The sequence below is a fragment of the Heterodontus francisci genome, chromosome 1, assembly GCF_036365525.1.
Source record: "Heterodontus francisci isolate sHetFra1 chromosome 1, sHetFra1.hap1, whole genome shotgun sequence".
Taxonomy (NCBI): Eukaryota; Metazoa; Chordata; class Chondrichthyes; order Heterodontiformes; family Heterodontidae; genus Heterodontus; species Heterodontus francisci.
Genome location: NC_090371.1, coordinates 2,729,175 through 2,757,108, shown reverse-complemented (window position 1 = coordinate 2,757,108; position 27,934 = coordinate 2,729,175). Strand labels below are relative to the sequence as shown.

The 27,934-nt window shown below is 47.1% G+C and overlaps 1 protein-coding gene across 1 annotated transcript in view; it reads left to right on the top strand.

The window, feature by feature from the left end:
- The window catches only part of LOC137371366 (galectin-3-binding protein-like), a 75,041-nt gene extending 53,739 nt beyond the window's left edge, over positions 1-21,302 (top strand). Inside the window, exons 5-6 of the mRNA XM_068033847.1 lie at positions 8,379-8,646; positions 20,210-21,302. Of these exons, the coding sequence (XP_067889948.1) occupies positions 8,379-8,646; positions 20,210-21,302 (1,361 nt within the window). The remainder of the gene's footprint in view (positions 1-8,378; positions 8,647-20,209) is intronic.
- The last annotated feature ends 6,632 nt before the right edge of the window (positions 21,303-27,934 follow it).

Here is a 27,934-nt window from a genome sequence, read left to right as displayed (position 1 = left end):
TCTGAAATGGCCCAGCAAGACACTCAGTTGTATCTAACCTCTACAAAGTCTAAGAACAAAGAACAAAGAACAGTACAGCACAGGAACAGGCCATTCGGCCCTCCAAGCCTGTGCCGATCTTGATGCCTGCCGAAACTAACACCTTCTGCACTTCCGGGGACCGTATCCCTCTATTCCCTTCCTATTCATATATTTGTCCAGATGTCTCTTAAACGTCGCTATCGTATCTGCTTCCACCACCTCCCCTGGCAGCAAGTTCCAGGCACCCACCACCCTCTGTGTAAAAAACTTGCCTCGCACATCCCCTCTAAACTTTGCCCCTCGCACCTGAAACCTAGGTCCCCTAGTAACTGACTCTTCCACCCTGGGAAAAAGCTTCTGACTATCCACTCTGTCCATGCCATTCATAGCTTTGTAAATCTCTATCATGTCGCCTCTCCACCTCCGTCGTTCCAGAGAAAACAATCCGAGTTTATCCAACCTCTCCTCATAGCTAATGCCCTCCAGACCAGGCAACATCCTGGTAAACCTCCTCTGTACCGTCTCCAAAGCCTCCACGTCCTTCTGGTAGTGTGGCAACCAGAATTGCATTCAATATTCTAAGTGTGGCCTAACTAAGGTTCTGTTCAGCTGCAGCATGACTTGCCAATTTTTATACTCTATGCCCCGACCAATGAAGGCAAACATGCCGTATGCCTTCTTGACTACCTTATCCACCTGCGTTGCCACTTTCAGTGACCTGTGGACCTGTACGCCCAGATCTCTCTGCCTGTCAATACTCCTAGGGGTTCTGCCATTTACTATATACCTCCCACCTGCATTAGACCTTCCAAAATGCATTACCTCACATTTGTCCGGATTAAACTCCATCTGCCATTTCTCCGCCCAAGTCTCCAACCGATCTATATCCTGCTGTATCCTCTGACAATCCTCATCAGTATCCGCAACTCCACCAACCTTTGTGTCGTCCGCAAACTTACTAATCAGACCAGCTACATTTTCCTCCAAATCATTTATATATACTACAAACAGCAAAGGTCCCAGCACTGATCCCTGCGGAACACCACTAGTCACATCCCTCCATTCAGAAAAACACCCTTCCACTGCGACCGTCTGTCTTCTGTGACAGAGCCAGTTCTGTATCCATCTTGCCAGCTCACCTCTGATCCCATGTGACTTCACCTTTTGTACCAGTCTGCCATGCGGGACCTTGTCAAAGGCTTTACTGAAGTCCATATAGATAACATCCACTGCCCTTCCTTCATCAATCATCTTCGTCACTTCCTCAAAAAACTTAATCAAGTTAGTGACACACAACTTCCCTTCACAAAACCATGCTGCCTCTCGCCAATAAGTTCATTTGTTTCCAAATGGGAGTAAATCCTGTCCCGAAGAATCCTCTCTAATAATTTCCCTACCACTGACGTAAGGCTCACCGGCCTATAATTTCCTGGATTATCCTTACTACCCTTCTTAAACAAAGGAACAACACTGGCTATTCTCCAGTCCTCTGGGACCTCACCTGTCGCCAATGATGATGCAAAGATTTCTGTCAAGGCAACAGCAATTTCTTCCCTTGCCTCCCTCAGTATTCTGGGGTAGATTCCATCAGGCCCTGGGGACTTATCTACCTTAATGCTTTGCAAGACACCCAACACCTCCTCCTTTTTGATAATGAGATGACTGAGACTATCTGCACTCCCTTCCCTAGGCTCATCATCCACCAAGTCCTTCTCCTTGGTGAATACTGATGCAAAGTACTCATTTAGTACCTCGCCCATTTCCTCTGGTTCCACACATTGATTCCCATCTCTGTCCTTGAGTGGGCCAACCCTTTCCCTGGTTACCCTCTTGCTCTTTATATACGTATAAAAAGCCTTGGGATTTTCCTTAATCCTGTTTGCCAATGACTTTTCATGACCCCTTTTAGCCCTCCTAACTCCTTGCTTAAGTTCCTTTCTACTGTCTTTATATTCCTCAAGGGATTTGTCTGTTCCTAGCCTTCCAGCCCTTACGAATGCTTCCTTTTTCTTTTTGACTAGGCTCACAATATCCCGCGTTATCCAAGGTTCCCGAAACTTGCCAAACTTATCCTTCTTCCTCACAGGAACATGCTGGTCCTGGATTCTAATCAACTGACGTTTGAAAGACTCCCACATGTCAGATGTTGATTTACCCTCAAACAGCCGCCCCCAATCTAAATTCTTCAGTTCCTGCCTAATATTGTTATAATTAGCCTTCCCCCAATTTAGCACCTTCACCCGAGGACTGCTCTTATCCTTATCCACAAGTACCTTAAAACTTATGGAATTATGGTCACTGTTCCCGAAATGCTCCCCTACTGAAACTTCGACCACCTGGCCAGGCTCATTCCCCAATACCAGGTCCAGAATGGCCCCATCCCTCGTTGGACTATCTACATACTGTTTCAAGAAGCCCTCCTGGATGCTCCTTACAAATTCTGCCCCATCCAAGCCCCTGGCACTAAGTGAGTCCCAGTCAATATAGGGGAAGTTAAAATCACCCACCACTACAACCCTGTTACCTTTACATCTTTCCAAAATCTGTCTACATATCTGCTCCTCTACCTCCTGCTGGACGGACCCACCAGGGGTGGCAGCACAGTGGTATACAGTTGGGAGGGAGTTACCCTGGGAGTCCTCAACATCGACTCTGGACCCCATGAAGTCTCATGGCATCAGATCAAACATGGACAATGAAACCTCCTGCTGATTACCACCTACCACCCTCCCTCAGCTGATGAGTCAGTACTGCTCCATGTTGAACAGCACTTGGAGGAAGCACTGAGGGTGGCAAGGGTGCAGAATGCAGCACCAATACTGACCGAGCTGGTTGAGTCCTAAAGGACATAGCTGCTAGACTGGGTCTGCGGCAGGTGTGAGGGAACCAACAAGAGAGAGAAATATGAGATGATGCATTTTGGCAGAAGGAAAAACATACTTGACCTCGTCCTCACCAATCTGCCTGCCGCAGATGCTTCTGTCCATGACCGTATTGGTAGGAGTGACCACCGCACAGTCCTTGTGGAGACGAAGTCCTGCCTTCACATTGAGGATACCGTCCATCGTGTTGTGTGGCACTACCACCGTGCTAAATGGGATAGATTTCGAACTGATCTAGCAATGCAAAACTGGGCATCCATGAGGCGCTGTGGGTCATCAGAATTGTACTCAACCACAATCTGTAACCTCATGGCCCGGCATATCCCCCACTCTACCATTACCATCAAGCCAGGAGACCAACCCTGATTCAATGAAGTGTGCAGGAGGGCATGCCAGGAGCAGCATCAGGCATACCTCAAATTGAGGTGTCAACCTGGTGAAGCTACAACCCAGGTCTCCTTGCATGCCAAACTGCATAAGCAGCATGCAATAGACAGAGCTAAGCGATCCCATAACCAACTGATCAGATCTAAGCTCTGCAGTCCTGCCACATCCAGTTGTGAATAATAAAGGCAAGTATCCCATCTGCCTGCCTAACCAACTTATCTACCTGTGCTGCTGCCTTCAGTGATCTATGGACAAGTACACCAAGATCCCTCCGACCCTCTGTACTTCCTAGGGTCCTCCCATCCATTGTATATTCCCTTGCCTTGTTAGTCCTCCCAAAATGCATCACCTCACACTTCTCAGGATTAAATTCCATTTGCCACTGCTCCACCCATCTTACCAGCCCATCTATATCGTCCTGTAATCTAAGGTTTTCCTCCTTACTATTTACGACACCACCAATTTTCATGTCATCTGCAAACTTACTGATCATACCTCCTATGTTCATGACTAAATCATTAATGTACACTACAAACAGCAAGGTACCAATGTGTACCACAACCTCTGACTGTTCACCCTCCCCCTTCAGAATGTCCTGCAGCCAGTCTGTGACATCCTTGACCCGAGTGCCAGGGAGGCAACATACCATCTTGGAGTCATGTTTGTGGCCACAGAAACACCTATCTGTACCCCTTACAATAGAATCTCCTATCACTATAGCTCTCCCACTCTTTTTCCACCCCTCCTGCACAGCTGAGCCACCCATAGTGCTACAGACTTGGCTCTTGCTGCATTCCCCTGTGAAGCTATCATCCCTAACAGTATCCAAAGTGGAAAATCTGGGAGATGGACCCAGGGGCATCCTGCATTACCTGCCTAGTTCTTCTACTCTGCCTGGCGGTCACCCATTCCCTTTCTGCCTGAGCAGTCTCTACCTGCGGTGTGACCACCTCCCTGTACATGCTATTCACGATGATCTCAGCCTCGCGGATGCTCCACAGTGTCTCCAGCTGACCTCCAGATCCGAAACGTGGATTTCGAGTAGCTGCAGCTGGAGACACTTCCTGCACACGTGTTCACCCTGGACACTGGAAGTGATCCTGACTTCCCACATTGCACAGGAGGAGCATTCCACATTGCTGAGCTGCCCTGCCATGACTATCCTTAATTTACTCCCTTAAATTACTCAAAAATTAGAGATTATTTACACTAGGGACCTTGAATCCTTGGGGAGATTGAAAGATTATGACAAGTCCATCTGTTATCTCCATACTCACTTCCTTTAGCAACCTGGTTGCCTCTAGTCAGGCACTCCCCTGCCGGCGGAGGAGAGGGCTTGGCTGTCCAGGCTGCCGGCTCTGGGGATGGACTGACATGTGGAGGAGTAGCCAAAGCACCCGGGATGCCCCTCACTGCGGGTGTCAAGGGGGCTCAGGAGTGTGGCGTGCTCCCGGCCGAACTGACCCTTGCTCAGCTGGAACTGCTCATCGGACCCAGGCCCTGAAACTCTTTTCGAGAGCAGTTCCCACATGGTCTGAGCCGTCTTCACCCAGACAGTGGTGAGCCTGTGGAATTCGCTACCACAGAAAGCAGTTGAGGCCAAAACATTGTATGTTTTCAAGAAGGAGTTAGATATAGCTCTTGGGGTGAAAGGGATCAAAGGATATGGGGCGAAAGCGGGAACAGGTTACTGAGTTGGACGATCAGCCATGATCATAATGAATGGTGGAGCAGGCTCGAAGGGCCGAATGGCCAACTGCTGCTCCTATTTTCTATGTTTCCATGTCTCTCAGAAATGCCCTCCGTGTCATTCCACACTGTGTGAAGGGGTTTCCTGTACGGGCTGCTCCAGCACACTTTCCACGACTTCGCCCTCGTCTGCCATCTGGTGATGTCGTGGCAGTCTGTATTGCCATCTGGTGATGAGCGGAATCTCTATGCAAGAGTCCTCCCCTTTTACATAGGGGACCTGGGTTGGAGGGTGCTGCACAGGGCAGTCCCGTGCAATAGACCTTTAGATGGTTAATAGACTTCCAGGCCGCCTGTAATTTCCACAGCCTGGATGAGTCCATGTACCATTTTTGTAAGGAGTGTGTGAAGTTGCAACTCCTGTTTGAATACTTACGGGGGCTGCTTCTCAAGTTGTGGTTGCACTTCAACCCCACGCTCCTGATCTTTGGGCACCTGGTGCAGAGGGCAGTGGACCAGGAGGAGGATCTCCTCGTTGGTCTGCTCCTGCAGCTGGCGAAGGTGGCAATTCACAGGTCCAGACTGCTGGCCGTCGAGGGGTCCATCTGCCTGATTGCCTGCCCCTCTTTCGCGGGTGTCCCTGGAGAAGGCGCAGCGTGTCTGCAGGTTCGCTTGAGGCCTTCCGCGACCGGTGGGCACTGTAGGGGCTGGAGTACATCATGAATTCACCACTCTCTAGGTGAAGAAATCTCTCCTCATCTCAGTCCTAAATGGCTTACCCCTTATCATAGAAACATAGAAAAATAGGAGCAGGAGTAGGCCATTCGGCCCTTCGAGCCTGCTCCACCATTCAATACGATCATAGCTGCTCATCCAAACTCAGTATCCTGTTCCCGCTTTCTCCCCTTGATCCCTTTCGCCCCAAAGAACTATATCTAACTCTTTCTTGAATATATTTAATGATTTGACCCCAACTGCTTTCTGTGGTCGAGAATTCCACAGGTTCACCACTCTCTGGGTGAAGAAATCCCTCCTCATCTCAGTCCTAAATGGCTTACCCCTTATCCTTAGACTGTGACCCCTCGTCCTGGAATCCCCTGCCATCGGGAACATCCTTCCTGCATCCAGTCTGTCCAGTCCTGTTAGAATTTTGTAGGTTTCTATGAGATTCTCCTCTCATTCTTCTAAACTCTAGCGAATACAAGCCTAATCGACCCAATCTCTCTTCATATGTCAGTCCTGCCATCCCAGGAATCAGTCTGGTGAACCTTCGCTGCACTCCCTCTATCGCAAGAACATCCTTCCTCAGATAAGGAGACCAAAACTGCACACAATATTCCAGATGTGGTCTCACCAAGGCCCTGTATAATTGCAGCAAGACATCCTTGCTCCTGTACTCGAATCCTCTCACTATGAAGGCTAACATACCATTTTCCTTCTTAACTGCCTGCTGCACCTACATGCTTACTTTCAGCGACTGGTGCACAAGGACACCCAGGTCTCGCTGCACCTCCCCCTTTCCCAATCTATCACCGTTCAGATAATAATCTGCCTTTCTGATTTTGCCACCAAAGTGGATAACCTCACATTTATCCACATTATACTGCATCTTCCATGTATTTGCCCACTCACTCAACCTGTCCAAATCACACTGGAGCTTCTCTGCGTCCTCCTCACAGCTCACACTCCCACCCAGCTTTGTGTCGTCTGCAAACTTGAATATATTACATTTAATTCCCTGCAAACGCGACATGAAATCGTGTGACATTGATCACAAGTCGTGGGAATCAGTTGCCAGCGTTCGCCAGAGCTGGCGGGCAGCCATAAGGACAGGGCTAAAATGTGGCGAGTCGAAGAGACTTAGTAGTTGGCAGGAAAAAAGACAGAGGCGAAAGGGGAGAGCCAACTGTGCAACAGCCCCAACAAACAAATTTCTCTGCAGCACCTGTGGAAGAGTCTGTCACTCTAGAATTGGCCTTTATAGCCACTCCAGGCGCTGCTTCACAAACCACTGACCACCTCCAGGCGCGTATCCATTGTCTCTCGAGATAAGGAGGCCCAAAAGAAATTCCCTCATCTATATCATTAATATATATTGTGAATAGCTGGGGTCCTAGCACTGATCGCTGCGGTACCCCACTAGTCACTGCCTGCCATTCGGAAAAAGACCCGTTTATTCTTACTCTTTGTTTCCTGTCTGCCAACCAGTTCTCTATCCATGTCAGTACCTTACCCCCAATCCCATGTGCTTTAATTTTGCACGCTAATCTTTTAAGTGGGACCTTATCGAAAGCCTACTGAAAGTCCAAATACACCACATCCACTGGTTCTCCCTTATCTATTCTACTAGATAGATCCTCAAAAAAATTCCAGTAGATTTTTCAAGCATGATTTCCCTTTCGTAAATCCATGCTGACTCTGCCCGATTCTACCACTGTTTTCCAAGTGCTCTGCTGTAAAATCTTTGATAACGGACTCTAGAATTTTCCCCACTACCGATGTCAGGCTGATTGGTCTATAATTCCCTGCTTTCTCTCTACCTCCCTTTTTAAATAGTGGGGTTACATTAGCTACTCTCCAATCTGTAGGAACTGTTCCAGAGTCTATAGAATCTTGAAATATAACCACCAATGCATCCACTATTTCTAGGGCAATTTCCTTAAGTACTCTGGGATGTAGATTATCAGGCCCTGGGGATTTATCGGCCTTCAATCCCATCAATTTCCCCAACAGCGTTTCTCTACTAATACTGATTTCATGCAGTTCCTCCTTCTCATTAGACCCTATGTTCCCCAACATTTCTGGGAGGTAATTTCTGTCCTCCTTTGTGAAGACAGAACCAAAATATGTATTTAATTGTTCTGCCATTTCTTTGTTCCCCATTATAAATTCCCCCGTTTCTGACTGTAAGGGACCCACATTTCTCTTCACTAATCTTTTTCTCTTCACATATCTATAGAAGCTTTTACTGTCAGTTTTTATGTTCTCTGCAAGCTTACTCTCATACTCTATTTTCCCCTTCTTATGACAATTGATGATAGTTTCATGGCATCATTACTGAGACTAGCTTTCAATTCCAGATTTTTATCAATTAATTAATTGAATTTAAATTCCACCAGCTGCCGTGGTGTGATTTGAACCATGTCCCCAGGGCATTGGTCTGGGCCTCTGGATTACTAGTATATTACCACTGAGCTACTGTGTGTTGGGTTGTGTGTGTGGAGTGTGTTCAGTAGTGTGTGTGTGTATTCCATGTGTTGGATTGTGTGTGTATTGAGTGTGTGTTGATTGTGTGTCTGTGTCTGTGTGTATCTGTCCTGTTTTAGGGCCTTGTTACAATGCAGTTGTTGAAGTGTTGAGCTGAAGAACTATAGATTGCTCAGTGTGTCTGTTTTTCAGGAAGGATAGAGAATCTCTATGGATACAGACTCGATCTCACAGCAGAATTTTACGAATCCTTAAACGAGTTATATGTCAGTAGGAGTAACTGTGACGTGAATATCTCGGTGACAACTCTGGAAAACAGCCAAGAGAAGATGAGGTCCTGTGTACACAGTCTGATCTTGTCCATGCACACTGATGGGAACCTGATTAGTAACAGTCAGAGCAACACATTCCGCATGGTCGTATCCCAGGATTGTGTACAATTTGTCAATGATTTCATCAGGTAGTTGGCACCCACAGTGTAACATCTGGAAGTATCCTTTACAGTGTAATTTTGAACACCTTCTCCAAGGAGAACAGCTCCAACTTCTCCAACCTATCCATGTAACTGAAGTCCCTCATCCCTGGAACCATTCTCATGAATCTTCTCTACACCTTCTCTAATTCCTTAACATCCTTCCGAAAGTGTGGTGCCCAGAACTTAACACAATACTCCAATTGAGGCCAAACCAGAGGTTTATCATAACTTCCCAGCTTTTGTATTCTGTGTCCCTATTTATAAAGCCCAGGATACTGTCTGCTTTATTAACCGCTTTCTCAACCTGTCCTGCGACCTTGTGCACATATACCCCAGGTCTCTTTGTTCCTGCACCCGCTTTAGAATTGTACTCTTTAATTTATATTGCCTCTCCTTGTTTTTCCGACCAAAATGAATCACTTCACAGGCAACATGGTTTTGTGCTGGGAAGGTCATGTCTTACCAACTTAATAGAATTCTTTGAGGAAGTGACAAAGTTGATTGATGAGGGAAGGGCTGTCGATGTCATATACATGGACTTCAGTAAGGCGTTTGATAAGGTTCCCCATGGTAGGCTGATGGAGAAAGTGAAGGCGCATGGGGTCCAAGGTGTACTAGCTAGATGGATAAAGAACTGGCTGGGCAACAGGAGACAGAGAGTAGCAGTGGAAGGGAGTTTCTCAAAATGGAGACGTGTGACCAGTGTGTTCCACAGGGATCCGTGCTGGGACCACTGTTGTTTGTGATATACATTAATGATTTGGAGGAAAGTATAGGTGGTCTGATTAGCAAGTTTGCAGACGACACTAAGATTGGTGGAGTAGCAGATAGTGAAGGGGACTGTCAGAGAATACAGCAGAATATAGATAGATTGGAGAGTTGGGCAGAGAAATGGCAGATGGAGTTCAATCCGGGCAAATGCGAGGTGATGCATTTTGGAAGATCCAATTCAAGAGTGAACTATACAGTAAATGGAAAAGTCCTGGGGAAAATTGATGTACAGAGAGATTTGGGTGTTCAGGTCCATTGTTCCCTGAAGGTGGCAACGCAGGTCAATAGAGTGGTCAAGAAGGCATACGGCATGCTTTCCTTCATCGGACGGGGTATTGAGTACAAGAGTTGGCAGGTCATGTTACAGGTGTATAGGACTTTGGTTCAGCCACATTTGGAATACTGCGTGCAGTTCTGGTCGCCACATTACCAAAAGGATGTAGAGGAGGTTCACCAGGATGTTGCCTGGTATGGAGGGCACTAGCTATGAAGAGAGGTTGAGTAGATTAGGATTATTTTCATTAGAAAGACGGAGGTTGAGGGGGGACCTGATTGAGGTGTACAAAATCATGAGAGGTATAGACCTAGGTTGGGCCTAGGACACTACCCTGAGGAACTCCTGCAGTGATGTCCTGGAGCTCAGATGATTGACCTCCAACAACCACAACCATCTTCCTTTGCATATGACTCCAACCAAGGGAGAGTTTTCGGCCTGGTTCCCATTGACTCCAGTTCTGCTAGGGCTCATTGATGCCATACTCTGTCAAATGCTGCCTTGATGTCAAGGGCAGTCACTCTCACCTCACCTCTTGAGTTCATGTTTGGACCAAGGCTGTAATGAGGTCAGGAGGTGAGTGGCCCTGGCAGATCCCAAACTGAGTGTCACTGAGCAGGTTATTGCTGAGTAAGTGCTGCTTGATGGCACTGTTTGATGACACCTTCCATCACTTTACTGATGATTGAGAGTAGGCTGATGGGACGGTAATTGGCTGGGTTGGACTTGTCCTGCTTTTTGTGTACAGGACATACCTGAGCAATTTTCCACATTGCAGGGTAGATGCCAGTGTTGTAGCTATACTGGAACAGCTTGACTAGGGGCGCGGCAAGTTCTGGAGCACAGGTCTTCAGTACTATTGCCGGAATATTGTCAGGGCCCATAGCTTTTGCAGTATCCAGTGCCTTCAGTCATTTCTTGATATCACGCGGAGTGAATCGAATTGGCTGAAGACTGGCATCTGTGATGCTGGGGACTTCAGGAGGAGGCCGAGATGGATCATCAACTCGGCACTTCTGGCTGAAGATGGATGCAAATGCACTGATGTACTGGGCTCCCCCATCATTGAGGATGGGGATATTTGTGGAGCCACCTCCTCCAGTTAGTTGTTTAATTGTCCACCACCATTCAGGGCTGGATGTGGCAGGACTGCAGAGCTTAGATCTGATCCGTTGGTTATGGGATCGCTTAGCTCTGTCTATCGCTTGCTGCGTACGCAGTTTGGCACGCAGATAGTCCTGTGTTGTAGCTTTACCAGTTTGACACCTCAATTTGAGGTATGCCTGGTGCTGCTCCTGGTATGCCCTCCTGCACTCTTCATTGAACCAGGGTTGGTCTCATGGCTTGATGGTAATGGTAGAGTGGGGGATCTACTGGGCCATGAGGTTACAGATTGTGGTTGAATACAATTCTGCTGCTTCTTGTGGCCCACAGCACCTCATGGATGCCCAGTTTTGCATTGCTGGATCTGTTCGAAATCTATCCCATTTAGCACGGTGATAGTGCCACACAACACAATGGAGGGTATCCTCAATGTGAAGGCAGGACTTTGTCTCCACAAGGACTGTGTGGTGGTCACTCCTACCAATACTGTCATGGACAGATGCATCTGCAGCAGGCAGATTGGTGAGGACGAGGTCAAGTATGTTTTTCCCTCTTGTTGGTTCCTTCACCACCTGCTGCAGACCCAGTCTAGCAGCTATGTCCTTTAGGACTCGGCCAGCTCGGTCAGTAGTTGTGCTACCGAGCCACTCTTGGTGATGGACATTGAAATCCCCCACCCAGAGTACATTTGACGCCCTTTCCACCCTCTGTGCTTCCTCCAAGTGCTGTTCAACATGGAGGAGTACTGAGTCATCAGCTGAGGGAGGGTGGTAGGTGGAAATCAGCAGGAGGTTTCCTTGCCCATGTTTGACCTGTTGCCAAGAGACGTCATGGGGTCTGGAGTCGATATTGAGGACGCCTAGTCCAACTCCCTCCCGATTGTATGCCACTGTGCCACCAGCTACAGAGTCATAGTCATCTATGGCACTGAATAGAGTCATAGAGTTATACATCACAGAAATGGGCCCTTCGGCCAATCGTGTCTGTGCCAGCCATCAAGCACCTAACTATTCTAATCCCATTTTCCAGCACTTGGCCCGTAGCCTTGTATGTTATGGCGTTTCAAGTGCTCATCTAAATATGTCTTAAATGTTGTGAGGGTTCCTGCTTCTACCACCACTTCAGGCAGTGTGTTCCAGATTCCAACCACACTCTGGGTGAAAACATTTTTCCTCGAATCCCCTCTAAACCTCCTGCCCCTTACCTTAAATCTGTGATCCCTGGTTCTTGACACCTCCGCTAAAGGAAAAAGTTTCTTCCTATCTAACCTATCAATGCCCTTCATAATTTTGTATACCTCCATCATGTCCCCCCTCAGCCTTCTCTGCTCCAAGGAAAACAACCCGAGCCTTTTCAGTCTCTCTTCATAGCTGAAATGCTCCAGCCCAGGCAACATCCTGGTGAATCTCCTCTGCACCCTCTCCAGTGCAATCACATCCTTCCTACAGTGTGGTGCCCAGAACTGTACACAGTACTCCAGCTGTGGCCTAACTAGCGTTTTATACAGCTCCATCATAACCTCCCTGCTCTTATATTCTATACCTCGGCTAATAGAAGCAAGTATCCCATACGCCTTCCGAACCACCTTATCTACCTGTGCTGCTGCCTTCAGTGATCTATGGACAAGTACACCAAGGTCCCTCTGACCCTCTGTACTTCCTAGGGTCCTACCATCCATTGTATATTCCCTTGCCTTGTTAGTCCTCCCAAAATGCATCACCTCACACTTCTCAGGATTAAATTCCATTTGCCACTGCTCTGCCCATCTTACCAGCCCATTTATATCATCCTGTAATCTAAGGCTTTCCTCCTCATAATTTATGACACCACCATTTTTCGTGACATCTGCGAACTTACTGATCATACCTCCTATATTCACGTCTAAATCATTAATGTACACTACAAACAGCAAGGGTCCCAGCACCGATCCCTGTGATACACCACTGGTCACAGGCTTCCACTTGCAAAAACAACCCTTGACCATCACCCTCTGCCTCCTGCCACTAAGCCAATTTTGGATCCAATTTGCCAAATTGCCCTGGATCCCACGGGCTCTTACCTTCTGAACCAATCTCCCATGTGGGACCTTATCAAAAGCCTTACTGAAATCCATGCAGACTACATCAACTGCTTTACCCTCATCTACACATCTAGTCACCGCCTCAAAAAATTCAATCAAGTTTGTTAGACACGATCTCCCCTGACAAAGCCATGCTGACTATCCCTGATTAATCCCTGCCTCTCCAAGTGGAGATTAATCCTGTCTCAGAATTTTTTCCAATAGTTTCCCAACCACTGATGTTAGACTCACCAGCCTGTAATTACCTGGTTTATCCCTGCTATCCTTCTTGAATAAAGGTACCACATTCACTGTCCTCCAGTCCTCTGGTACCTCTCCTGTGGCCAGAGAGGATTTGAAAATTTGTGTCAGAGCCCCTGCTATCTCCTCCCTTGCCTCACGTAACAGCCTGGGATACATCTCATCTGGGCCTGGGGATTTATCCACTTTTAAGCCCACTAAAACAGCTAATACATCCTCCCTTTCAGTGCTAATATATTCAAGTATATCACAATCCCCCTCCCTGATCTCTACCCCTACACTGTCCTTCTCCATCGTGAAAACAAATGAAAAGTAATCATTTAAAACCTCACCTATGTCCTCCGGCTCCACACACAGATTGCCACTTTGGTCCCTAATGGGCCCTACTCTTTCCCTGGTTATCCTCTTGCCCTTAATATACTTATAAAACGCCTTAGGATTTTCCTTTATCTTGCCCGCCAATGTTTTTTCATGTCCCCTCTTCGCTCACCTAATTACTTTTTTTTAAGTACCCTTTCTATACTCCTCTAGTGCCTCCACTGTTTTCAGCGCTTGGGCTCTGCCATAAGCCTCCTTTGTTTTACTTATCCAATCCTCTATATCCCTTGACATCCAGGGTTCCCTGGACTTGTTGGTCCTACCCTTCACTTTAATGGGAACATGTTGGCTCTGAACTCTCACAATTTCCTCTTTGAATGACTCCCACAGATCTGATGTAGACTTTCCTGCAAGTAGCTGCTCCCAGTCCACTTTTGCCAGATCCTGTTTTATCAAATTGAAATCGGCCTTCCCCCAATTCAGTACCTTTATTTCCAACCCATCTTCATCCTTTTCCATAACTACCTTAAATCGTGCAGAGTTATGGTCACTATCCCCAAAATGCACCCCCACTGACACTTCTACCACTTGTCCGACTTCATTAGATAGAGGATCTGGATCGGCGCAGGCTTGGAGGGCCGAAGGGCCTGTTCCTGTGCTGTAATTTTCTTTGTTCTTTGTTCTTTATTCCCTAGGATTAGGTCCAGTACTGCCCCTTCTCTTGTCGGACGTTCTACATACTGGCTCAAAAAGCTCTCCTGTATGCATTTTAAAAGTTCCTCCCCCTTTAAGCCTTTTGCACTAAGATTATCCCAGTTGATATTGGGGAAGTTGAAATCCCCTCCTGTTATTACCCTATTATTTTTACACCTCTCTGAGATTTGCCTCCATATCTGCTCCTCTATCTCTCCCTGACTGTTTGGAGTCCTGTAGTACACTCCCAGCCAAGTGATTGCCCCCTTTTTGTTTTTAAGTTCTACCCATATGGCCTCATTTGAGGAACCTTCTAAGATATCATCCCTCCTTACTGCAGTAATTGACTCCTTGATCAACAGTGCAATGCCACCTCCTCTTTTACCCCCTCCCCTATCACGCCTGAAGATTCTATACCCTGGAATATTGAGCTGCCAGTCCTACCCCTCCCTCAACCATGTCTCTGTGATAGCAATAATATCATAATCCCATGTGCTAATCAATGCCCTCAATTCATCTGCCTTACTGGTAAGACTCCTTGCATTAAAATAGATGCAATCCTGCATTGCATTTTTCACTTGTGCCTTAACAAGTCTATATTTGCTCTGCCCTCCAGACTGACACAGTTTCTCTTCTATATTTGACTGTGCATCACCCCCTACGGTAACTTCGCTCTGTATCCCATACCCCTAACAAATTAGTTTAAACCCCCCCCTCGTCCACCAGCACTAGCAAACCCCCCAGCAAGGATGTTGGTCCCGTTCCAGTTCTGGTTCAGGTGCAACCCGTCCAACTTGTAGAGGTCCCACCTTTGCCAGAAACAGACCCAGTGATCCAGGAACCTGAAGCCCTCCCTCCTGCACCATCTCCCCAGCCACGCATTCATCTGCTCTATCCTCCTATTCCTATAGTCACTAGCACGTGGCACCGGGAGTAATCCAGAGATTACAACCTTTGAGGTCCTGCTTTTTAATCTGCTACCTAGCTCCCTAAATTCTTGTTGCAGGACCTCATCCTTCTTTCCACCTATGTCGTTGGTACCAATATGGACCACAACCTCTGACTGCTCTTCCTCTCCCTTCAGAATGTCCTGCAGCCGCATCGTGACATCCTTGACCCTCACACCAGGGAGGCAACATACCATCCTGGAGTCTCGTTTGTGGCCACAGATACGCCTATCTGTACCCCTTACGATAGAATCCCCCATCACTATAGCTCTTCCATCCCTTTTCCTTTTCCTCCCCTGCTGTGCAGCAGAGCCCTCCATGGTGCCACAAACTTGGCTGTTGCTGCTTTCCCCTGGGTGGTCATCTCCCCCAACAGTATCCAAAGCGGTATATCTGTTTGAGAGGGGGATGGCCACAGGGGACTCCTGCACTACCTGCCTGCACCTACTACTCTGTCTGGTGGTCACCCACCTCTTTTCTGCCTGTGATGCCATTACCTGCGGTGTGACCACCTCACTAAACGTGCAATCCACGACGTCCTCAGTATCGCGGATGCTCCACAGTGAATCCACCCGCAGCTCCAGCTCTGTAATGCGGGTAGTCAGTAGCTGCAGATGGATACACTTCCTGCAGACATGGTCAGCAGGGACACTGGAAGCGTCCCTGATTTCCCACATAGTGCAGGAGGAGCAGATCACGGGACTGAGCTCTCCTGTCATGATTTACCCTTCGGTTATTTCATTACTCCTTTAATTAAAAAATACTAATTATACTAGGGGCCTTGTTCTAACCACTCCAATCTAAAGTCCTTAATAAGTTACACTGAATTACAAAAAAACCCACTTTAGTCGTACTCACCTTATCACTAGAGGTTTTTTTTCAACAAAAAAACTTTCCCTTTTTTAAGCTTTTTAAATACACTAACAGCTGCTACTCACCCAACCAATCACCTTGCAGATTTACCGTGATGTCACTAAGTTTTTTTCGAGTCTCAGGGCGTACCGATAGAGAGCAGGTCCACCAGCCACCACCGCTCCTGTCCTCAGGTAAGTGAGGGCCTCGAGCCCCGTGCTCTCTTTTACAGCTCCCACTCCGGATCAGCTTCCGCCCAGGTCCACCAGCCACCACCGCTCCTGTCCTCAGGTAAGTGAGGGCCTCGAGCCCCGTGCTCTCTTTTACAGCTCCCACTCCGGATCAGCTTCCGCCCAGGTCCACCAGCCACCACCGCTCCTGTCCTCAGGTAAGTGAGAAGGAGGCCATTTGGCCTATCGAGCCCAGGCCAGCTCTCTGCAGAGCAATCCAGTCAGTCCCACTCCCCTGTTTGATTCCCATAGTCCTGCAGGTTTATTTCCTTCAAGTGCCCATCCAATTTCCTTTTGAAATTATTGATTGTCTCTGTTTCCACCTCCCTCATTACCACCCACTGCGTAAAAACCTTCTTCCTCACATTCCCCCTGCATCTCTTGCCCAAAACCTTCAATCTGTGTCACCTAGTCCTTGTACCATCAGTTAATGAGAACAGTTTTTCCTTGTTTAACTTATTCAAACTTGTCATAATTGTACATTTCTATTAAATCTTCCCTCAAGCTCCTTTGCTCTAAGGAAAACAACCCCAGCTTTTCCAACATAACCTTGTAATTAAAATCTCCCTGGTGGGATAGGACATACCCAGGGATAGTGATTGCAGTAAAAGCAAAATACTGCGGATGCTGGAAATCTGAAATAAAAACAAGAAATGCTGGAACCACTCAGCAGGTCTGGCAGCATCTGTGGAAAGAGAAGCAGAGTTAACGTTTCGGGTCAGTGACCCTTCTTCGGAACTGACAAATATTAGAAAAGTCACAGATTATAAGCAAGTGAGGTGGGGGTGGGGCAAGAGATAACAAAGGAGAAGGTGCAGATTGGACCAGGCCACATAGCTGACCAAAAGGTCACGGAGCAAAGGCAAACAATATGTTAATGGTGTGTTGAAAGACAAAGCATTAGTACAGATTAGGTGTGAATATACTGAATATTGAACAGCAGCAAGTGCAAACCTGAAAAAAACAGTGGGTAAGCAAACTGAACAAACTAAGATGAAATTAAATAAATGCAAAAAAAAATTGTAAAAAATGTAAAAAAAGAATGTAAAAAAAAAAGGAAGAAAAAATAACTGAAAATGAAAGTAAAATGGGGGGCTGTCATGCTCTGAAATTATTGAACTCAATGTTCAGTCCGGCAGGCTGTAGTGTGCCTAATCGGTAAATGAGATGCTGTTCCTCGAGCTTGCGTTGATGTTCACTGGAACACTGCAGCAATCCCAGGACAGAGATGTGAGCATGAGAGCAGGGGGGAGTGTTGAAATGGCAAGCAACCGGAAGCTCAGGGTCCTGCTTGCGGACTGAGCGGAGATGTTCCGCAAAGCGGTCACCCAGTCTGCGCTTGGTCTCCCCAATGTAGAGGAGACCACACTGTGAGCAGCGAATACAGTATACTACATTGAAAGAAGTACAAGTAAATCGCTGCTTCACCTGAAAGGAGTGTTTGGGGCCTGGGATAGTGAGGAGAGAGGAGGTAAATGGGCAGGTATTACACCTCCTACAATTGCAGGGGAAGGTGCCCTGGGACGGGGACGAGGTGGTGGGGGTAATGGAGGAGTGGACCAGGGTGTCGCGGAGGGAACGATCCCTTCGGAATGCTGACAAGGGAAGGGAGGGGAAGATGCGACTGGTAGTGGCATCACGCTGGAGGTGGCGAAAATGGTGGAGGATGATCCTTTGGATATGGAGGTTGATGGGGTGGAAAGTGAGGACAAGGGGAACCCTGTCATGGTTCTGGGAGGGAGGGGAAGGGGTGAGGGTAGAGGTGCGGGGAATGGGTCGGACACGGTTGAGGGCCCTGTCAACCACAGTGGGGGGGAATCCTCGGTTGAGGAAAAAGGAGGTCATATCAGAAGCACCGTCATGGAAGGTAGCATCATCAGAGCAGATGCATCGGAGACGGAGAAACTGGAAGTATGGAATGGAGTCCTTACAGGAGGTAGGGTGTGAAGAAGTGTAGTCGAGATAGCTGTGGGAGTCGGTGGGCTTATAATGGATATTGGTAGACAACCTATCCCCAGAGATGGAGACAGAGAAGTCGAGGAAGGGAAGGGAAGTGTCAGAGATGGACCATGTAAAGGTGAGAGAAGGGTGGAAATTGGAAGCAAAGTTGATAAAGTTTTCGAGTTCGGGGCGGGAGCAGGAAACGGCACCGATACAGTCATCAATGTACCGGAAAAAGAGTTGGGGGAGGGGGCCTGAGTAGGACTGGAACAAAGAATGCTCGACATATCCCACGAAAAGACAGGCATAACTAGGACCCATGCGGGTACCCATAGCGACACCTTTTACTTGAAGGAAGTGCGTGGAGTTGAAGGAGAAGTTGTTCAATGTGAGAACAAGTTCAGCCAGGCGGAGGAGGGTGGTGGTGGATGGGGACTGGTTGGGCCTCTGTTCCAGGAAGAAGCGGAGAGCCCTCAAACCATCCTGGTGGGGGATGGAGGTGTAGAGCGATTGGACGTCCATAGTGAAGAGGAGGCGGTTGGGACCAGGAAACTGGAAATTGTCAAAATGACGTAGGGCGTCAGAAGAGTCACGGATGTAGGTGGGAAGAGACTGGACCAGCGGAGAAAAGATAGAGTCAAGATGGGAAGAAATAATTTCAGTGGGGCAGGAGCAGGCTGACACAATGGGTCTGCCGGGACAGTCCCGTTTGTGGATTTTGGGAAGGAGGTAGAAGCGGGCTGTCCGGGGTTGTGGGACTATGATGTTGGAAGCTGTCGAGGGAAGATCTCCAGAGGAGATGAGGTCAGTGACAGTCCTTTGGACAGTGGTTTGATGTTCGGTGGTGGGGTCATGGTCCAGAGGGAGGTAGGAGGAAGTGTCTGTGAGTTGGCGTTGAGCTTCTGCAAGGTAGAGGTCAGTACAACAACAGCACCACCCTTGTCTGCAGGTTTGAAGACCATGTCGGGGTTAGGCAACATCCTGGTGAATCTCCTCTGCACCCTCTCCAGTGCAATCACATCCTTCCTATAGTGTGGTGCCCAGAACTGTACACAGTACTCCAGCTGTGGCCTAACTAGCGTTTTATACAGCTCCATCATAACCTCCCTGCTCTTATATTCTATGCCTCGGCTAATAAAGGCAAGTATCCCATACGCCTTCCGAACCACCTTATCTACCTGTGCTGCTGCCTTCAGTGATCTATGGACAAGTACACCAAGGTCCCTCTGACACTCTGTAATTTCTAGGGTCCTACCATCCATTGTATATTCCCTTGCCTTGTTAGTCCTCCCAAAATGCATCACCTCACACTTCTCAGGATTAAATTCCATTTGCCATTGCTCCACCCATCATGTTTTGGGGCTTGTGTTTTGGGCCTCGTATTTTGGGCCTTGTATTTTGGGACTCGTGTTTAGGGACTCGTGTTTAGGGACTCGTGTCTTGGGCCTCGTGTTTTGGGCCCCGGGTTTTGGGCCCCGTGTTTTGGGCCCCGTGATTTGGGGCTCGTGTTTAGGGGCTCGTGTTTTGGGGCTCGTGTTTTGGGGCTCGTGCTTTGGGGCTCGTGCTTTGGGGCTCGTGTTTTGGGGCTCGTGTTTTGGGGTTCGTGTTTTGGGGCTCGTGTTTTGGGACTCGTGTTTTGGGACTCCTGTTTTGGGACTCCTGTTTTGGGACTCCTGTTTTGGGACTCCTGTTTTGGGGCTCCTGTTTTGGGACTCCTGTTTTGGGACTCCTGTTTTGGGACTCCTGTTTTGGGGCTCCTGTTTTGGGCCTCGTGTTTTGGGCCTCCTGTTTTGGGACTCGTGTTTTGGGCCTCGTGTTTTGGGCCTCGTGTTTTGGGACTCGTGTTTTGGGACTCGTGTTTTGGGACTCGTGCTTCGGGCTCGTGTTTTGGGGCTCGTGTTTTGGGCCTCGTGTTTTGGGGCTCGTGTTTTGGGGCTCGTGTTTTGGGACTCGTGTTTTGGGACTCGTGTTTTGGGACTCGTGTTTTGGGACTCGTGTTTTGGGACTCGTGTTTTGGCTTCAAGAAGTGAAAACGGGGAGAAGAGATCTGAAATGACATCACCTCATTCTCCTCTTCTGATTGGCCTTTTTCTTTCAGGTATTTCTACACTAAGAAAATTAGCATCAAGTTGTCTTCAGTCAAGTGCATTCACAACATGGCTTCTGATTATGGAGTGACTGCTATTCGAGATTATTGTGATAAACTCTTTTACAAACTTCTCCCACAAGATCCTTCTTTCAAACACCAGCTAGAGCTGTATAACTATGCAGAGGCTGTTGAGGATCCACTGCTGAAAGAGATTTGTTTGGAATATTTTGCCTGGAACTGTGAATCTTTCAGTAAATCGCCAGTATGGTATGAGATCACTGGAGAAGAGCTGGATACCTTGCTTCAGAGGTCAGACATTGTCATTGAGAATGAGTTGACATTGTACCAAGCCGTGGAGTCTTGGATAACTCAGAATGAAAGGACTGAGCTGGTTGACCTATTAATGGGGAAGATTCGATTCCACATGATGTCTCCAGAAGAACTGATTTCCATCCCATTTAACTCAAGTCTCTATGAAGAGTTTGAGAATATCTTCACACAAAAACTCCTGCAAGCCTTTGAATTCCATTCAGTTCCTGTGCAAAAACTAAAATATTACAGAAATATATCTGATCCAATCTATCATCCCAGAATCTACACCACTTCAGACTGGAGTACTGTTCTCCAAATAACCTCTTCTGAACATAGTTCTAAGCAGGGAACCTCCAGCTACACACACAATGCTCTCTATGGAGGTATATATAGCTCTGATGGCTATGGCAGGTATAACCCATACCTTTCCTCCCCCAGCTCTTTCTTTCAGACTGCCAAACACATGAGTCAACTGTACAGCTCCACCAAACTCTCCTGGTCAGCTTATTACCATAACAATCCACAACGGTGTAGAAACAGTAATGTCATCTGTCCCTACGATACATACCCAGTGGCAACCCTGTCCACCGCCTCCTCCAGGCATCAATACTCCATCACATATCACAACAGGATTGTCCTGCTCTGTAATGACACCTTTGTGTCCTATATTCAGGATATGAAGAATTTCACTGCTGTGCTTCCGTCCTTCAACACTAGCAGCCTCTTCCTATTCAGTTGTGAGGCAGGAATCTCATCGCTGAGGTTTGTGGTCAGGCCACTCTATGTCTGATTCACCCAATCCCAGGAGTTTCTCGCCATCACCTGCACAATTGGGCAATACTAGGTCACAGGCCCAAAGTCAGAATGCCCCAACTTGTAGCCCCTGTTGTGTATCTGATGTATATCATTGTCCAGTGCATGAGGCTATGAAAACATGCACACTTACACCCAATCACACTCATACTTACACCGACTCACACACTGACTCACACTTACACCCAATCACACTCATACTTACACCGACTCACACACTGACTCTCACACTCACACACTGACTCACACTTACACCCAATCACACTCATACTTACACCGACTCACACACTGACTCTCACACTCACACACTGACTCACACTTACACCCAATCACACTCATACTTACACCGACTCACACACTGACTCTCACACTCACACACTGACTCACACTTACACCCAATCACACTCATACTTACACCGACTCACACACTGACTCTCACACTCACACACTGACTCACACTTACACCCAATCACACTCATACTTACACCGACTCACACACTGACTCTCACACTCACACACTGACTCACACTTACACCCAATCACACTCATACTTACACCGACTCACACACTGACTCTCACACTCACACACTGACTCACACTTACACCCAATCACACTCATACTTACACCGACTCACACACTGACTCTCACACTCACACACTGACTCACACTTACACCCAATCACACTCATACTTACACCGACTCACACACTGACTCACACTTACACCCAATCACACTCATACTTACACCGACTCACACACTGACTCTCACACTCACACACTGACTCACACTTACACCCAATCACACTCATACTTACACCGACTCACACACTGACTCTCACACTCACACACTGACTCACACTTACACCCAATCACACTCATACTTACACCGACTCACACACTGACTCTCACACTCACACACTGACTCACACTTACACCCAATCACACTCATACTTACACCGACTCACACACTGACTCTCACACTCACACACTGACTCACACTTACACCCAATCACACTCATACTTACACCGACTCACACACTGACTCTCACACTCACACACTGACTCACACTTACACCCAATCACACTCATACTTACACCGACTCACACACTGACTCACACTTACACCCAATCACACTCATACTTACACCGACTCACACACTGACTCTCACACTCACACACTGACTCACACTTACACCCAATCACACTCATACTTACACCGACTCACACACTGACTCTCACACTCACACACTGACTCACACTTACACCCAATCACACTCATACTTACACCGACTCACACACTGACTCTCACACTCACACACTGACTCACACTTACACCCAATCACACTCATACTTACACCGACTCACACACTGACTCTCACACTCACACACTGACTCACACTTACACCCAATCACACTCATACTTACACCGACTCACACACTGACTCTCACACTCACACACTGACTCACACTTACACCCAATCACACTCATACTTACACCGACTCACACACTGACTCACACTTACACCCAATCACACTCATACTTACACCGACTCACACACTGACTCTCACACTCACACACTGACTCACACTTACACCCAATCACACTCATACTTACACCGACTCACACACTGACTCTCACACTCACACACTGACTCACACTTACACCCAATCACACTCATACTTACACCGACTCACACACTGACTCTCACACTCACACACTGACTCACACTTACACCCAATCACACTCATACTTACACCGACTCACACACTGACTCTCACACTCACACACTGACTCACACTTACACCCAATCACACTCATACTTACACCGACTCACACACTGACTCACACTTACACCCAATCACACTCATACTTACACCGACTCACACACTGACTCTCACACTCACACACTGACTCACACTTACACCCAATCACACTCATACTTACACCGACTCACACACTGACTCTCACACTCACACACTGACTCACACTTACACCCAATCACACTCATACTTACACCGACTCACACACTGACTCTCACACTCACACACTGACTCACACTTACACCCAATCACACTCATATTTACACCGACTCACACACTGACTCTCACACTCACACACTGACTCACACTTACACCCAATCACACTCATACTTACACCGACTCACACACTGACTCTCACACTCACACACTGACTCACACTTACACCCAATCACACTCATACTTACACCGACTCACACACTGACTCTCACACTCACACACTGACTCACACTTACACCCAATCACACTCATACTTACACCGACTCACACACTGACTCTCACACTCACACACTGACTCACACTTACACCCAATCACACTCATACTTACACCGACTCACACACTGACTCTCACACTCACACACTGACTCACACTTACACCCAATCACACTCATACTTACACCGACTCACACACTGACTCTCACACTCACACACTGACTCACACTTACACCCAATCACACTCATACTTACACCGACTCACACACTGACTCTCACACTCACACACTGACTCACACTTACACCCAATCACACTCATACTTACACCGACTCACACACTGACTCTCACACTCACACACTGACTCACACTTACACCCAATCACACTCATACTTACACCGACTCACACACTGACTCTCACACTCACACACTGACTCACACTTACACCCAATCACACTCATACTTACACCGACTCACACACTGACTCACACTTACACCCAATCACACTCATACTTACACCGACTCACACACTGACTCTCACACTCACACACTGACTCACACTTACACCCAATCACACTCATACTTACACCGACTCACACACTGACTCTCACACTCACACACTGACTCACACTTACACCCAATCACACTCATACTTACACCGACTCACACACTGACTCTCACACTCACACACTGACTCACACTCACACCCAATCACACTCATACTTACACCGACTCACACACTGACTCTCACACTCACACACTGACTCACACTTACACCCAATCACACTCATACTTACACCGACTCACACACTGACTCACACTTACACCCAATCACACTCATACTTACACCGACTCACACACTGACTCTCACACTCACACACTGACTCACACTTACACCCAATCACACTCATACTTACACCGACTCACACACTGACTCTCACACTCATACACTGACTCACACTTACACCCAATCACACTCATACTTACACCGACTCACACACTGACTCTCACACTCACATACTGACTCACACTTACACCAATTCACACTCACACTTATACTGACTCACTGACTAGCATTTACACTGACTCACACTTACATTGACTCACACTCCTGCTTACACTGACTTATACTTATACCGAATCACACTTACACTGACTGGCATTTACACTTATACAAACTCACACTTACACTGACTGGCATTTACACTTATACAAACTCACACTTACACTGACTCACAATCACACTTGCACTGATTAGCATTTACATTGACCCTTCCACTTACACTGATTCTCACACTTATACTTAGAATCATAGAGTCATTTACAGCACAGAAGGAGGCCATTCGGCCTATCGGGTCCATGTTGGTTCTGCACAGAGCTATACAGTCAGTCCCACTCCCCTGCTCAATCCCTGTAGCCCTGCAGGTTTATTTCCCTCAAGTGACCATCCAATTTCCTTTTAAAGTCATTAATTTTTTAAAACATTCTTTCATGGGATGTGGGTGTCGCTGGCCAGGCCAGCATTTATTGCCCATCCCTAATTGCCTTTGAACTGAGTGTCTTGCTAGGCCATTTCAGAGGGCCTGTAAGAGTTAACCACATTGCTGTGGGTCTGGAGTCACATGTAGGCCAGACCAGGTAAGGACAGCAGATTTCCTTCCCTAAAGGACGTTAGTGAACCTGTTGGGTTTTTACGACAATCAGCAATAGTTTCATGGTCACCATTACTGAGACCAGCTTTCAATTCCAGATTTTTAAAATTAATTAATTGAATTTAAATTCCACCAGCTGTCATGGTGGGATTTGAACCATGTCCCCAGGGCAGTAGCCTGGGCCTCTGAAGAGCTAATTCAGTGACATTACCATTACACCATTGTCTCCCCTCCATTGTCTCCTCTTCCACCGCCCTCATGGACAGTGAGTTCCAGGTCATTACCACCCACTGTGTAATAAAGTTCTTCCTCACATTCCCCCTGCATCTCTTGTCCCAAAACCTTCACTCTGTGTTGCCTAGTCCTTGTACCATCAGTTCATGAGAACAGTTTTTCCTTGCCTAAGCCTGTCATAATCTTATATACTTCTGTTAAATCTCCTCTCAATCTCCTTTGCTCCAGGGAGAACAACCCCAGCTTCTCCAACCTAACCTTGTAACTAAAATCCCCCATCCCTGGAACCATCCTGGTAAATCTCCTCTGCTCCCTCTCTAAAGCTTCCACATCCTTCCTATAATGAGAACAGTTTTTCCTTGTCTAAACCTGTCATAATCTTATACACTTCTATTAAATCATGCATCCATGATTTTAATTGCTCCACCATTGGTGGCTATGCCTTCAGTTGCCACGGCTCCAAGCTCTGGAATTGCCTTCCTCCACCTCTCTACCTCTCCATGTCACTCACTGCCTTTGAAACACTCCTTACTACCAACCTCTTTGACCCAGCTTCGAAACATCTGACATAATATCTCCTTTCACATGTGGTGTCATATTTTGTTTTATAATGCTCCTGTGAAGCACTTTGGGATTATTTACTTCATTAAAGTTGCTATATAAATACAGTTGTTCTTGTTGACTCCCACACATTGTAGCAATAGCCACACACCATGTGTATCAAACATAATCGTGCATTGTATCTCCAACAGCTAACAATTTGCTGATTTATATTCTGGTTGCTTTGCATTTGATTATTGCTCTTTAGCTCCTGTGATTCTGTTCCTGGAACTCTGCCCCTGTCTTAAGGGCAATTAGGGATGGGCAATAAATGCTGGCCGAGCCAGCGACGCCCACATCCCACAAACAAATAAAAACAACTCTGCCCCTGTGATACATGATTTTGAGCATCTGTATAATGTCACTGATGCTGCAAACACAACAGTTTGTCATTAATGGGCCAGGCCATAGAATCGTAGAATCAAATATTGTTAGAGGTAAGAAGAGGCCATTTGGCACATCATGTCTGTACTGACTCTCTGTAAGAACAACTCACCTCGTCTCACTCCCCCGTCTTTTTCTCTGTAGCTCTGCACATTTTTTATCTTCAGATAATTATCCAATTCTCTTTTCAAAACCACAATTGAATCTGCCTCCACCACAATCTCAGGCAGTGCATTCCAGATCCTAACCACAATTAAACCAACCTCCACCACAATCTCAGTGCATTCCAGATCCTAACCACATTTAAACCAACCTCCACCACAATCTCGGTGCATTCCAGATCCGAAACACAATTAAACCAACCTCCACCACAATCTCAGTGCATTCCAGATCCTAACCACAATTAAACCAACCTCCACCACAATCTCGGTGCATTCCAGATCCGAAACACAATTAAACCAACCTCCACCACAATCTCAGTGCATTCCAGATCCTAACCACAATTAAACCAACCTCCACCACAATCTCAGTGCATTCCAGATCCTGACCACAATTAAACCAACCTCCACCACAATCTCAGGCAGTGCATTCCAGATCCTAACCACAATTAAACCAACCTCCACCACAATCTCGGTGCATTCCAGATCCGAAACACAATTAAACCAACCTCCACCACAATCTCAGTGCATTCCAGATCCTAACCACAATTAAACCAACCTCCACCACAATCTCAGTGCATTCCAGATCCTAACCACAATTAAACCAACCTCCACCACAATCTCAGTGCATTCCAGATCCTAACCACAATTAAACCAACCTCCACCACAATCTCAGTGCATTCCAGATCCTAACCACAATTAAACCAACCTCCACCACAATCTCAGTGCATTCCAGATCCTGACCACAATTAAACCAACCTCCACCACAATCTCAGGCAGTGCATTCCAGATCCTAACCACAATTAAACCAACCTCCACCACAATCTCAGTGCATTCCAGATCCTAACCACAATTAAACCAACCTCCACCACAATCTCAGTGCATTCCAGATCCTAACCACAATTAAACCAACCTCCACCACAATCTCAGTGCATTCCAGATCCTAACCACAATTAAACCAACCTCCACCACACTCTCAGTGCATTCCAGATCCTAACCACAATTGAATCTGCCTCCACCACAATCTCAGTGCATTCCAGATCCTGACCACAATTAAACCAACCTCCACCACAATCTCAGTGCATTCCAGATCCTGACCACAATTAAACCAACCTCCACCACAATCTCAGGCAGTGCATTCCAGATCCTAACCACAATTAAACCAACCTCCACCACAATCTCAGTGCATTCCAGATCCTGACCACAATTAAACCAACCTCCACCACAATCTCAGTGCATTCCAGATCCTAACCACAATTAAACCAACCTCCACCACAATCTCAGTGCATTCCAGATCCTAACCACAATTAAACCAACCTCCACCACAATCTCA